At 36.7% G+C, this 15653-nt stretch overlaps 1 protein-coding gene across 5 annotated transcripts in view; it reads left to right on the forward strand.

The window, feature by feature from the left end:
* Positions 1-15653, forward strand: part of NALCN (sodium leak channel, non-selective) — a 294980-nt gene that overhangs the window by 102704 nt on the left and 176623 nt on the right. For all 5 annotated transcript variants that reach the window (XM_074329501.2, XM_074329500.2, XM_074329499.2 and 2 more), the window contains one exon: positions 5422-5508. In XM_074329501.2, coding sequence (XP_074185602.1) covers positions 5422-5508 — 87 coding nt within the window. The remainder of the gene's footprint in view (positions 1-5421; positions 5509-15653) is intronic.

Consider the following 15653-nt stretch of genomic DNA (forward strand, 5'->3'; position numbering starts at 1 on the left):
TTTTTTTGTTTGGTGTTTAGAAAGCAGAAGGGCAGGTTTATATATCTTGTTCTAGTATGAATCTTTATAAAAAGAGAGAATTAAAATTCATGAATTGAGAACAAAATTATTTTAATGCTTTGTAACTATTATTTTAACATTAAATTTTCTAAAACGTTAATGTAAGTTTGTAAATACTTATACAGGTTTATTGGTACAAAGATGTTTGTGAAAGATCCAAGATACAAATATTCAAATTAGATTTCTAATAATTATATGCTAAAATGATATTAAACATGCTAATAATTGGGAAAGCCTTATGCAACATTTCTATGATATTGTGAAAGGTTGAATTTTCTGCTCAATTCATTATAGATGAAATAATATTAATATTATTCAGTTTTGACAAACAACTATTCAAACTTCCATGAAAGATTTTAAAAATATGATCTAGGTTATTTCAAAGATTGCATGTAGGAATACCTTCAAAGAAGCAACCACATCTAGTTTTTATTTCTTCTCTCATCTCTGTTAGTGAACTATGAGAAATATTAAGTTCATGTCCATTCTGTCTTTTAAATAATGTGAGAACCTCTCGGAGGTGTGTTTTCTGTTCTCTCTCTCTCTCTCTCTCTCTCTCTCGCTCTCGCTCTCGCTCTCGCTCTCGCTCTCGCTCTCGCTCTCGCTCTCTCTTTATATATATATATATAAAGACTAAATAGAATATAGAACTATGAACTCTGCACAGAATTTACATGAGTGTTCCCGAGAGATGACCTAAAATGATCATAGTATTCTTTAAAACCATATTATACTTATTAAGTAACTCTTATTTATAAAACCACAGCTGGAAAAATAGTGTTTCGAAGGGCCACCAAATCAGCCTGCAGTTAGAATATTAATAGAAAGTGAAATGTGAAGAGACTGTTAGCAGAGTTATACAAAGCTGTTTTCATTAGAAATTGTCGTTAATCTGGAGGAATAAGTTGATAATTTAGAGGTAATGTGTCTAGGTATTCAGCAGAGGTAATCACACAGAGAATCGTGAAAAACCTTCATTAAGAAAAATGCTGTGGCTGAGGACCCAGTTGCCAGGCAACTGAAGCTCCTGCAGCAACCTCTTGGTAAAACACCACTTAGGCTGCCTGGCAACCGGCCCAGGCCCCTCCCACCCCCTCACAGACGCTCAGCAAGTGGCCCAGATGTTTTTGTGTGTGTGGAAGGGACAGACATCATTTGCTATGATTCTGTTACACCTGTAAAATCTGACAGAACTCTGTATGCAAGAACCTCTTGTTAAATGGTTTAAAACACTAAACCACACGTTTCTAATTCTAACATAACAGATAGGCGTTAAGGAAATAAAATAAGGATGGTTATTGTATTGTAAAGCACACAGCTGTTCAAAAATGATGTCAGTTCCTGCCTATCTCTACCATGTAGAAAAATTTGCAGTTTCTCCATATAAATTATCCTCGTAGAAATGTTGAGAAAGTCCCTGACTTGGTGAACCTGTTGATGTCTGCAAGTCAATGGACTTTCCAGGAGGGCTGTGTGTGTAGAAAGAACACCATACACATTAAGAGAATAAGGAAGGAGTTTTCTGATATCTTAGGCAGTTCCATAGTAATTGACTCTGATATGAACTCTTCAGAGACAAAGAGAATCCACGATGAGAACTGTTGTTTTGTTTTTTAAACAGGAGGAGGCAACCTGCCTCTGAGTCACAGCATAGAAACCAATTACAGAAAAAGTAATGCCATCGGTCTTATGGAGACCATGATACAAAATGTAACAGGAAAAGAAAAGGAAAATGATGTGAAAATTTTCAGATTAGTTATCATTAATTTGCCTGAATTCTGATGGGGATGGTGACTTCCATACCTGCATAATTATTAGACATGGATCATTGTTGCCACATGCTCAGCTATACGTTGGGTTAAAGTGCAAGATATTCATACACCTGTGATATAATGGCCCCCTGTGTCACTCAACAATAGGACTATCCATGCCACAACTTTCTAGGGGTGTTGCCCAGAACTGGAAATTGAGATGGGCAGATATGCTGTTAGAAAATGTCCTGCACATAGTATTCCTCTAGTCCAGACCCTCACTCTTGTTTGTTAGATGCTTCACCTCAGGTATCCACTGCCAGTCCTGTGGTCTTCTGATCTAGACTGACACATGGTAAAGGTGAGCTTATCTCACTTTGGAGTAGAACTGAAAAGGACTGCTAAACTCGGGGCCACACAAAGCTACTTTTTTATGTATACTGATGAGAGACACACAAGGAAGGCTCTGGCAATCAATACATACCTTTTACATGTGACTCATGATTCACTAGGGATGCATGGGATTGGTAAATAAATATTCTGATTGTCTAAAGAGAGTAATAAGTTCTGAGCCTGTAATTACCTCTGTTTCAGCACTCTTGCTGACCCATGTTTTCTGAATTAATATTCCCTAATTAAAATAGAAGTCTGACAAGGGTAGAGTTGATGTAGGATAAAAGGACACTTATGAGTTCTTCCTTTGTAGTTCCGTAACCATTCTAAACAGCTTCTGTGTGAATATGTAATACTGAGTTAAAAGCAGAAATGCATAGATGAAAAGACGTAGGATCAAAATTAGAAAGAAGTTCTCCTCCAAAAAAGACTATGTATAACATAAAGACAATGTTTTAGTAAAAAATGTGTTTACTGTATTCCAAGAGCATTGATTTCCACATGAATATACATCATTAAAATAAGTGAGAAAGCAATTTAATGAAAGCAATTTCTGGGAAGAATTATTCTAGCATGGTACAATGGTAAGCTCCTTCTAATAAGAAACCATAGTAATAGAATAATACATTCATCATAGGAGGCCATAAGTGAGACTTAAATGTTAAGCTGAGTCATCGACTATATCATTTAATAATGAAATCAAGTCAAGTGTCCACTCTCATTATTTTGTGTAATAATGACTATTACCTATCTTAAAAATGATTTCGAAAGAATCCAAAGAGAATAATAATTTCAAAATCAATTTTAGATTTTCTGTGTGTGTGTGTGTGTGTGTGTGTGTGTGTGTGTGAGCTGCAAGAGACAAAAAGCCCAAAACAAGTGGCTTATGTAAAATAGAGTTCCTTTCTCTCTTATGTAAAGTTGGAGGAGATCATTTGGAGTTGATATGGTGATCTGTGTTGCCACATATCCTGACTCCTTGCACCTTCTGGTTCCACCTTGAGTAGGCTCCATTCCTAAAGTTGCCTCTTGGATTAAGTTGGTTGCTGTAGCTCTGACTCTCCCATCCATATGCCAAAAGGCAGGAAGGAAAAAAAGGAAACAGAGAAAGTTTCTGCTTACATCTCATAGGCCAATATGTAAATACATAGTCAAGATTAGCTTCAAAAAAAAAGAAAAGAATTAGTCCTTTTTTTTGTTTTATTTTTGTTGTGGTTTGGTCTGTTGTTGTTGTTGTTGTTCTGTTTTTCGTGTTTTGGTTGGTTTTTTTTTGTAGCCTAGTCCTGTGAAATTTTTCTTACTTTGGAAGACAAGAAGGGATATGGAGAGAGAACTTGAAGCCCCTGCTTCTGCCGCATGACCCTAATGATTTGAGTCCTTGAACATTCCTGGCTTCAGATATCCCATCGTCTATGTCACATAGCTACTGTTACATTAACCAATCTAGATGTATCATAATTCAGGGACTAAAGAGAAATTGAACATGTTTTCATTTCCTTCACTTTATCTCAGACAAAGAAATGACCTTGAGAGATCACTTTTATTAACAATTAAATTGATTCATTTGATTTTGGTCTACTGGAAAAAAAATAATTTAGCAGAGAAAATTGGTCTGCTACTGATCAAAGTAAATATATGCCCCAGGGATCCTTTGTGCCAGGATAAGAGAATAGGATGCCTGTACAAAGGGTTTTTAGCTAGTGACGGACACGATTGCTTTTGTCTTTTTCTCCTTAAATGGAGGTTCCTGGAATTTTGACAGGAATGTTAAAAGGCACTTTAACAGGTTTGCATTTCAACCAATGTATGTATTCTCAGAATGAGCCTATTTAGGAGGGATGTGCTTGATTCTACCACTGAGAATACCTGTTATAATTCATTCTAAAGGAAATCAGAATCCTGCAAATGGACACCTGAGGAAAACAATCTGTAATTGGCTTCTTTGATCAAAGAATCTTTGTGTAAATGTGCACCTCCATTTTGTCATTTTCAAAATACCTGCATGGTTTGTGAATTTTAGCTCTTGTCTCTCAGCCCCTCCCTTACTTTTTAGAGGGCAAGTTTTCTTTCTGCAACTGATCCACGACCTCTACTACTGAGAGTGTGAAATTATGATGATAAATCCTAGGTAACAGGCTCTTTGTATCATCTCATATCCCCATCAATAATTACCCTTTTGAACAGAGTCAGACTAGCATGAGGACATAAATAAGTATGGCAAAGGTGTTTGCTTCTGCGTATGAAACAGCAGCCTCGGGCAGGAATAACAGTGAGTGCTCTTCGAAAAATAAAAATCCTTAATTTCATCTTATCCCAATACCACCCCACCCCAATACATACACACTCACACACAGCTAAGGAATTGGAAAGAAAATGGGAAAATATTTATAAGTGAGAAATGTCTTCCAGCTGAGTGTAATATTGACACATACCTAATTTTTGAGGTAGTAGAATATGTGGTAAGATCATAACCTAGATATCGAATTCAGTGAATGTTATATTTTAGTATCTTGTACCATAGTATCCTATGCTGAATTTCATCATTTATGTATTTTAAACCAAAAGAAACTACTTTAACCCCTTTATAAATATGTACATAAAATTTCTGCTGAGCAGATTCATTTGGCCTAGTTAAAATAATTTCACAAAGTCTATTAAATGATGTGTCAGTCTCCTGTCATTAAAATAACACCAGCCTCTATCCCTATGCCATGTGCACAGTTATTGTACTATTTATACTGAGAATATTTTTCTATTGTCTCAGTGAGGAATGTCCACTAAATAAAAATAAAAATTCAGCACATTTAGTAAAAACACACCAGTCACCATGCTTTGGAATTCTAATTTTCATTTTCTTCCAGATCTAATATGTAATAATCAATAATCAGTGTAATGGGGATAAAATGGCTACTTTAAAGTCTTGCGGAGAAGAATATTTGGGCAATTACATACAAAACATGTAAGACAGAAAGGACCTGATACATATAGCAAGTGCTCAATAAATGCAAGCTATCGCCATTATTCTTGTTACTATTATTTGCTTAAGTTTTCAGTGTTAGAATGAAAATAATTGGAATGACTCATGTTTTAAATATAAATCCTTAAGAAGACAAATCTTTGATGACATAAAAAATATACAAAGCTTGGAGACATAAAGTTACAGTTCTCAATGTTCCTTATTACGTGTCTCTGACTCATTTCCCTCTTTGTCTTGAAGATGTTTCACGAAGATGCTGCTGGTGGATGGCAGTTGGTAGCTGTGGATGTCAACAAGCCCCAGGGACGCGCCCCAGCCTGCCTCCAGGTGCAGTACAATGCCATTTTTAAAACTCATCCAACAAAGCTCTTTGACTTTTATTTTATATGAGGAAATCCACAGATCTCTAAGCTATAGATCTGCCCTCATTTCTGGTCCTGGAATCAGGGACAGTGTTTTACTCCATCCTGTATTCCCAGGACCTACCAATTTTTAGATGCACAGTAGGGATTTGGTAGCTGGTGAATAAATGCACAGAGGTAATACAACATCTCAGGAGTATTGATTCAGTGAAGAATTTTGTTGTCATATAAACCTTATGAAAATATTCTTCTACAAAAGCCTGAATTATTTGGAGGCAGGCGGTCACGATCACAATTCATTGAACACTTCACCAAATACCTGGGAAGAGATATCTTTAATAGGTAGTGTGTTGTCCTGCACCTGCAAGCTCTCTGAGCAATGGGATATAATAAAGGTGCTTCCATAACAAAGTGCGCCTGTGTAGACATGAGGCGATGCGGTTGCAAGTAGGTGCCTCCCAGAGGCCTGAGACGTGATCAGGGGTGGGTCATCAGATCTCTGGCCTGTGAACTTTCTGAATTTATCATCTGCTCTGAGCTCTTCACAAAGCCCCATGAATTCCTTTGGTGGACCATACTGGCATCTTCTCTTGCTTTGTTCCCCCTCCCTGTACCCAACTATCAGTAATTATTGTTCAAAACCATGTCACATTCCCAAAAGTGGCACCCCTACCACTCCATGGCACTTTCACTATTTCCATTAACCTCCTCTTTAAGGATGAAAAGTCAAGCAGCCCCACTGTGGGAACAGAAAACTGATTCTTCCTCCTGGAGAATTTTATTTTTGTCACTCCCTTTTGTTTTCAGTTACAAATCCTCTTCTCACAAGGGTTGCTTTTTATAGTTCTTCATATTACTCCCATAATTTGGGGAAGGGTTTTTCATCTGCTTCAGGATGAGGACATACCTTCTTTCTTTCTTTCAGATCTTTCTCCAGGTTGGGACTCATACATTTCAAGGATTGGTACCTACGAAGCAAAATATTGCACTTTGAGCCATTACTGTGGGCTGTATTTATATGACCATTTAATCATACAATTATTTTGTTTCTATCAGTTAAAAGGATAGAGGGGGAAAAAGAGGAAGAGATTTCAGTGAATATTGATAATATTTAATATTATTTTCTGGCTCTCTGTTGTATACTTGATAGTAACAATGCTGATAGTAATTCAACTACTGCTACTGTTCTACTAGTAGTAATAACAATAACAATTGTAGTCGTAGTGTAGCTTCTTGGTTGTAAAGCATTTTCACTTCTGTTATTTGATAATCCACCAACTGATATTCACTGACACTAGGTCATCCTGAAACAGACTAGTACAGCTCCTACTCATGTAGCTTACAAGGTACGAGTCGGGGGAGAAAAGCCAGCATTGAATTAGCAGTTACAGGAGTAATGGGGGTTTTAAAGATGTAATGGAAGATTACATTTTTAAAGGAGTCCACTTTCCCTGTCTGAGAGGTCAAGGAAGGTATTTAAATCAAGACCAAGAGAATGAGGGAGGGAGCAACTAAGGATGAGGCACAGTGAGCCCTGCGAGGCAGAAAGACTGGCATGCTTCAGCTGCTTTTATAGGTGAGGAAGTGGAGACGCAGGGGGCCTGGGTGCGTCTCCTGAAGTTACAATTCCATCTCAACCAAATGGAGAGGCCAGGACTTGTACCTGTGTCTTCTGGTTCCTAGTCCCGTGCTTTTCCCAGCTGAAAAACTAAGCCAAGGAAACGTAAGTGTGTAATACAAATGAACCATCAGGCCTGCTGTGAGTACAAATTGGAGTCCTACTAGCATTGCTTAAAAATCTATTAAGGGCGTGTTAATAGATGCCTCAAGGTTGCAATAGAGAATTAGGACACAAGCTAGCCTCCCTAGCTCACAGATTTGAAATGGCAAGGAGGCTGTAATGGAGGGGCCAGCACTGATCAGGGATATAGGAAAATAAAGGTCGTTGGAGGGGTGTGTAGAGGTTAGGCTAGAAGTATGTAGATGGGACATTCAGGAGGCCTGCGTATTAGACATGTGTTGTGAATATGGCAGCTTGATAAGTTTTATGAATAATGATGCATATAGTTTGAAACTAAGGGAGAAAGGAGTCAGACGTTTAAGTATGAAGGAAGTTCCATTCAGCTCAGCATCACATGTTTGGTCCTAAGTCATGTGTTCCAGAAGGATCCAGTTTGAAAGAGTATGTATGAAAAGTGGTATGGCCAAGATATCATCTATTTGTATTGGGCATTAGCTGTGGAGAGAGAGAGTATATTTCCATGTCTGAGTAAAATATTAATCATTAATTAATTAAAAGAGAAAGAAAGAAAAGAATTAAGTAAAGAAACAATACTAAAATAAAATGGTCATGAAATACTTATTGGCCTTTACTAATGATTAATGCCATCTAAAACTAGGTAACAGGAAAATTTTCATCTGAACCATCCACTTACTCGGTGTCTAGGATTATACTGATATCTCACCCTCAAGGACAAACGGTAGCATATACTCACTTTTTATATTTCCAATGAACAAATGTTCTTATAAATCATATGTTAAACTATAGAAATAAAATAAAAAGTGTTTGCTTTAATTCCTTCCAATTAAACTTCCCTCATTCCTTTTCCGAAATAACCTAGAGTTTAAGAGCCAGTTCTTCTAAGACCCTTTACTCCTTCATTTATCTCTTATAAAACAGCATGTCTGCCTCTAGGAGTCACTGTCATTTTCACGGTGTTTCCTCTTTCTAGAACACTCTTCTCTCCCATTCATCCTTTTTTTTTTTTTTAAATTAAAGTTGATTGGGTGACAATTGTTAGTAAAATTACATAGATTTCAGGTGTATACAATGGAATACTATTCTGCCATAAAAAGAGATGAAATAGTACCATTCATCCTTTATAATTCAGCTCAAATGTTGTCCTCAAAGAATAGATCAGGTAGCCTGGTTATATATTTTCATATCATCTGTATTTTTCTTTTGAATTTATCATAATTTTATTAAAATGGTATAATTCATTATTTAATGTCTGCTTCTCCAACCAGAGGTGACTCCATGACAGGAGGGAACATAACAGTCATGGTCCCTGCAAAAATTATCCCTGACATATGGAAGATGCTTAATTGGTACTCACTAAACTACAGAACAATCAAGTGAAATAATGACTCGGAAACTTCTTTACTTGTAAAAAGACTTATTTGGTGTCTCACTTAGAAGCAGCTGTATTTGTCCTCTTGATCTTGTCTCTGGGAACTAGAAATCAAGTGGGTTATAGTAATAACATTATTTCTATAAAAACATTTATTTCTAAGTCTGAAACAAGTGGGACATTGGAGTTTGTTCTTACAAAGTACTTCTCAAAGGTTGTATGGCTTTGGGTAACCAAAAGGTTTTATACTTTTGCTAGCACATCTCTTCTAAAACATGGTAGCATAGGCTTGACAGGACATAACTGTGACTACTGTTATGTCTTACCACTTTCAGAATTATTTTTATCTTCTTCAGTATGTGAAATAAATAGGTCTATGTTTGGAAATGTAGTCTTAGTTGAATATATAACATTGTTGAAAAGAACCACACCAATTCCTATCTTAACAAAAAAGTAAAATTTATTGGAATGAAGCATTTGAACAGCTGTAAATAAATTCAGTTAGTAATTTTGCTATTGTTGAACTAAGTTAGAAATATGAGACATCAACAATATCTGAGAGATGGCAAATTGGTGTCCCGGAGTCCCAGTTAGAGTACTAGAAATTGAGGATTTTTGCCCTGACAGTGGAACTTTGTTTTAAAATTTGACTCCCAAGTTAAAAACAGAATATTGTATATATTCTTTTGTTTTTGTAAAATACAAAGATCTGGTAACAAGGCTCTCACTCCCACGGGGCTATAATTGGCCAGAGCGGGGTGGTGCCTGCCCCGTGGGCCTTGTGCAGAGTCTCCACTTCCCCTCTGTCTCCCAATATTCCATATTGTCTCCGTAGCACTGGAAATGAGTGTGATTTATCTGTGGATCCATACAATTACTTTTCTCAAAATAGAAAAATATTTCTCTTAACTCATGACTCTAGAGTGGAAAAATAAACAAATTTGTAAATACATAAATATATAAATACATCCATGACTGACTGACTGAATGAATGAATGAATTTGCAGAAGGGAGAAATGAACCTATTTCTTTGTAGAAATAATGGGCTATCCCTATGTGTTTAGTACATGACTCTGGGACTGATTTTCTCATTTATACTCGTATTACCTGCTGGGTCCCAGGAGGCATTTGTTTGGATGACCCATGAAAGAAATTATAGTAATGTGACTTTAGATCATGATGGTATACATTTGCATAAATTTCAATTATTCCAAAGTTGTCTTTCCATAAATTTCAGTTTTTCAAATTTTTAAAATCATACCTCAGCATAAATGGAGACTGGTTTGAATTCCCTTATAAATGAAGGACACTTAAAAATCATCTTTGTCCTTATTTCAGGTGAAATTGTTTTGGATTCACTAACTTTTTCATTGGTACTGTTTCGTACTTTTACTTTTTTTTCTACTTTTGTATTCTAGTCTAGTTTATGGATATGAACATTTATATGTCTTCCCCACCAACTATGAGTAATGGAAGTAATTTAATAAAATGAGATTGACTGATGTGGCTTAATCTTCCTACTGTTAAACTAAATACACGTTGTGACTGATGCTTCTGTCATTCTGGGTGTTTGATGTGTAATAACTGTTTTCCTCTCTGTGTGTCTATGTATCTATTTATCTATGTACCTAAAAGATATACCATGGGTGCCCAAAAAATGTATACACATGACTTGTATTCATCTTTTGTTATAGGTATATATTATTACAATTTTAATACAGTTTTTTCCTTTTTTAAAATGTGTATACAGTTTTTTGGCTCTGTGTGTGTGTGTGTGTGTGTGTGTGTGTGTGTGTGTGTGTGTATATGTATATATACACACACACACACACACACACACATATATAAGTGTGTGTGTGTATATATATATATATGTATATATATATACATATATATATACACACACACACTTATTTTTCTAATTGCAGAAATAAGTCTATTAAGATTTTATGTATTCCAGTGGTTAGGATCTGAGCAATAGGGACACTTTTTTATTGTTTCCCTACTTTCCTACATATATACACATATTTTATCTTATTTCAAATGTTGCAATCATTGTGTTTCTGCTCCCTCTTTATATATATATCTTGATTATGGACCTTAAATGAATTAGGGCACTTAGAGATCTTACTCTTCTACAGAATAATAAGTTCTATAGAGCTTGTAGAGGAAAGAATGTGTACCTTGGTCTGCATTTTGAAACTACAAATTTCATTCTGTGTTCTGAAACACAAATTTTAAGTATAATCCTAGCTATAATTATAACCACAGTGGGAATCATATGCAACTATGCAGGTCAAGCATTTAATTTGATGCCTTTAGGGTGGTCTTTTCTGTTTTTAAAATAAATGAAAATGTATATGCTGTAAACTTTAATTGCAAAGCCACAAGTTCAGAGCAGGAGGACAAGCAGAATGGATTTTCGACCTCGTAGGTTATATGTGGTGAGCTCTCTGATGCCATTTGTTGAAATTTTAGTTAATTAATTTAAAGTGAATGAAGCAAATTTTACTAGCTCATTTTTCATGTTTCTCCAGTTATTAATGAAAATTATACAATGTCCAATAAGGAACTTAGCTATGGTAAACTTATGCAATTCCTAAGAAATTCATTTCTATGTTAAGGATACTTAAGCAAATCTCTTATAGCCCCTGAAATACCCCTCCCACCCTCGGTCCTCCACTTCCCTGTGTCCTGCTCCTCGTCTGGGGTCCCATTCCTTCCTGCAAGTGGCCCTTACTACAGGACAAAGATGGCTGGAAATGACAAGGAAAAGCCTGAAAATATGGATAAGGCAAGCCCCAGACCTGGTTTCCTTTCCTTTTGTGTTACAAGCGCCTCAGACTCATGTGTCCTAACAGTACTCCTTTACCTCTCACACCTGCTTCCCGAGCTATAGAGACCCTTGCTTTGTTCTATGAAGTGATACCCAGTATGGTATCTTTTCTGAGGGAGAGTAAATCACCTTATTGTAGGCTGTTCTAGAATAGGCTGTGGAGACACTTATTTCAGCTATGTTCCTTATTAGTATGACCTTGGGCATATTTTTGCAAAATGGGGATAATACCTCCATCCGCTACTGTGAGAATTGAGTATTTATGTCCTAGTCAAGAAATATTTGATTGCAAGGAACAGACATTATGCTCACAGGGAGCATTTGTTGCCAGTATAATCAGGCCTGCCAGGTGACTATGCTTTCTTTGACTTTCTCTCTCTGTTTGGGGCACATGATTTCTTGTATTTGTGACCGTCGTTGCATTTGCTCCTATATTTCTCCTTGAAGATTAGCTTTATTCTGTTTCTTGCATATTGCCCAAATATGGCAGATTGTGACTGAGTTTGGTGGCCTCCCATTCACGAGGCTCACCTGAAAACATCCAAAGATGAGTGTGAAGCTGGGAGAAAGTATTTTCGTGGTAGGTCCCAAAAGGAACAATTGGCCAGTGGCAGCAGGTCACGCAAGTTGAATGGAAGTAGCAGATCCATTTAAACTGAGTATTGGGGTTTCCTACAGTAGGAACTCAAAGTAATTTTCCCTTCTTAATCTTCTCTGAAAACCTTGCCCCAGTTTCTGTCTGCGGGAGCCACTAGTCAACACCCTCATTAGCTTCGTGGAGAAGGGATGTAGCTCTTTGATCATACGAGTAGTGAGACGTGACCTCAGGAGTAGTTTTCCCTATTAAACTTCTAAGTTTTATGGGACTTGAGAAATCTATTCAGGACTATATAGGTTATTATGGTCTGACGTGAATCTCAACTTACCCTGTATAAAATAGTTTCTTTGGAGAAACACCATATAGTTTCTATGTCCTTACAAATGAATAATTTGTGAATTGGAGCCACTTCACAATATAATCTTCAGTCATTCCCTTGCATTAAAAATATTATGAAATATTATAGAAACGCAGTTAAGAAAACCTATGTATCCACTATTACAAAGAATAATAGCTAACGCTTATTGATCACTCACTAGGTGTCAGGCTCACAACAGCGGCACCACTATAGGTGCCCTTATGACCTCTGTTTAACAAATGAGATTGGGGCACAGACAGCTAAAGTTGTTTGATGAAGGTCACATAGCTAGTTACTGACTGGGAATTTCATCACAAGCAGTCTACCTCATATTTTTAACCACTTCATTTCCATCACTGTATATTCTACTATAAAAATATACCACAATTTGTTTTCTCATTCATTCATTCGTTCATTCTCCTCTTGATAGACACTGAGTTTGTTTTTTATTGTTTTGCTATTGCAAACATTCTGGGACCCTTCTTGCCCATGCCTTTTTATGCACATGTATGAGAATTATTTGAGTATAGTTATGGGAGCAAATTGCTGGATGAAAGGATATGAACAACCTTAGTCTGTACAAGATGCTGTGTAATGGCTACCCATAGTATGGTGCCACCTTTTACTCCTCCCGGTGACTTGTTAAGAGTTATTGTTTCAAATCCTTGTCCACACTTGATATTGTCAGACTTTACACCCGATGGTGTAAAATGATATATCAAAATTAAATTGGATCTTCCTGATGACAGTCTGTGAATGTTGAGGATATATATACATACATACATACACACACACACACACACACACACACACACACACACACACACATATATAATCGTAAGCCACTTGCATTTTCTGGAGATTGATTATTATTATTCATGTCTGTTGCCCAATTATTTGTTGATCTTTCCAAATGATTTTCAGAAATTCTGTGCAATTCTAAAGGGTGTGTCACTTCGGTCTAACTGAGACATTAAATATTAGATAAATTCAAAATAATAATGCTTGACATATGGGTGCACATTTTACATCTCTACCATTTTCAGACAACAATGAAATTCTTTTATGTAGTGTTACCAAAACCATTTAGAAAGTTTCTTCACTGTGCACTTGAGTCTCAGAAAAGTGAAAAGTTGTAATTGACTCTTTTAGCATCAACCAATTATTTAGCTGTTTAAACTCTATTTTAGCATAAGCAGCAGCTGCGTGAAGAGGTCACCCTAATGTGTGATAAATAGAATTCTGTTAAATTGGAACCTCATTCCTCAGCTGCTGCTGTGACAAGCCATTTTCTTCCTCCCTCTCAAGTAGGGGTTTTCATCTCTTGACAATTTGACAGATGTGGCTGCACAATTTTGAGCCATCTTCCAACACACACCCAGTGATCTATTATCATGAAGAAAGTCACTGACAAGAAAATGAAAGTATGCATGAGACCTGGCGTTCTCAAGCTCAATTTTTCTTTGTAACATCCCACCGTGTGCCTCCTTCTGTAAAGAACAGAGATAATAGGCTCTTACCATAAGTAGGTCAAATTGTGGCAAAATTATTACTATGGTGTTTAGTGCTTTTTGAGAAAATTTCCATTGAAGGTGAAGATTGAGGGGAGGTGGATTGTGTAATATGTATATTTCAAGTGATGAAGTGACATCTTAGGCACTTCTTAAACATCGGTCTTCTTAATGAACCTTCCCACAAGCTGGCAGATAATTTCAAGAATTGATTGAGCCAATGAGAATTTAGTTTTCATCCACAAGCCAACCTCCTCTATACTTAGAGACCAATGTAAGAAGACGGTGTGGTCCAGGTAAGATATTGTGGCCCAGGAGAACCTGGGATGATTTGCTAAATCTCCCAGAGCCTCAGTTTTCTGACCTGAAAAATGGGGATAATAACATCCCTCAGGGGTTTGTAAGAATTAGAAATGATGCACATAAAATACGTAGCACAGCGTGAGGGGTACAGTGGGTCCCTCCGTCCACAGAAATGATTATCCTTACTGTTAGCGTACTCTTCTAACTCTGTTCATACTCTCAGAGTATTGGGTTCTCTTCCAGGAAGTCAGCTGTCATGCACACCCCGTAGTCCAATGATTTCACAGACTTTAGTTCTAACCCTGCTTCCTGACTCTTAGAAGTATGTTTCTAAATGTCTAGCAGCCATGTTCCCAGGCGTCCTCATGGACACTTCACCCCTCTTACATAAAAAACCAAATGCACCTCTCCCCCACCCCTTCTCACATAGAAGCCAGCCCTTTCCTATATCTCCAGAAACCTGTACGCTAACCTCTAATGCACCCCTCTTTGTCCTCCCCAAATGTTATCTGTCTTCAATCCTGTCATCAATTCAGTCTTTTGAATCATTCCCTTCACCCCATCCTAATGTCCCTACCCTACCCTGAAAATCAGGTCAAACAAAGCTTCCTTAACACAGTGATCTCTGACTCCTTGATTGTATTTGTTCATTTTCTTCTCTACTTCCATTGCTTCCATTGTAGCTTCTTCACATGACAAGTGCTTAGCAACTCATTGGGAGATTGTATGTGAATGTACACATACATATGCTTTCCTGCACAGAGCTACACAGTCTCACACAGAGCAGATATAAATTCTTATTCTCCCCTTACGCAGAGGCCAAGGACCCCTCCCCCAAATACTTGAGCATGCACACACTTACCTTCAGTTTCTAACAGCAAAACATAAAACAACTGTTGGACAAAAAGCTTTTGGGGAAAAAAAGAAATTAAAAAAGTATTCTATGATAACCTAAAATGAGAATGAAGAACAAGAAGAACAAAATAGCTAAAGGCAAAACAGCACGAACAAAAGGTGTAAGGAGGTACTTAAAAGGTTCATTGAAAAAGATCTTTTGTGGTCTTAAAACCAATTAAAGCCAAGTCAACTAAAGAGAAGAGTCAATTGTGTCAATCCTTAGTTCAAAATATTTCATATATACCTATTTAAATATACACATGCATTATATATTCAATAATTCCAGATAATAATTATATTCAGAGTAGATACCAGAAGACATAATAAAAATAAGATAAAATTATTAGTGCTCTTTTTATTTATCTATCTTACTGTTGATGAAATGGTTTTGCGTCTTTGATTTTTGAGCCTCGTTGGAAGAAAGAAATATTCAGAACATCTTACAATTATTTACATTTCAGATTATCTCAAACTGA

The sequence above is a fragment of the Rhinolophus sinicus genome, chromosome 16, assembly GCF_057876585.1.
Source record: "Rhinolophus sinicus isolate RSI-liver-muscle chromosome 16, RSI-T2T, whole genome shotgun sequence".
Lineage (NCBI taxonomy): Eukaryota > Metazoa > Chordata > Mammalia > Chiroptera > Rhinolophidae > Rhinolophus > Rhinolophus sinicus.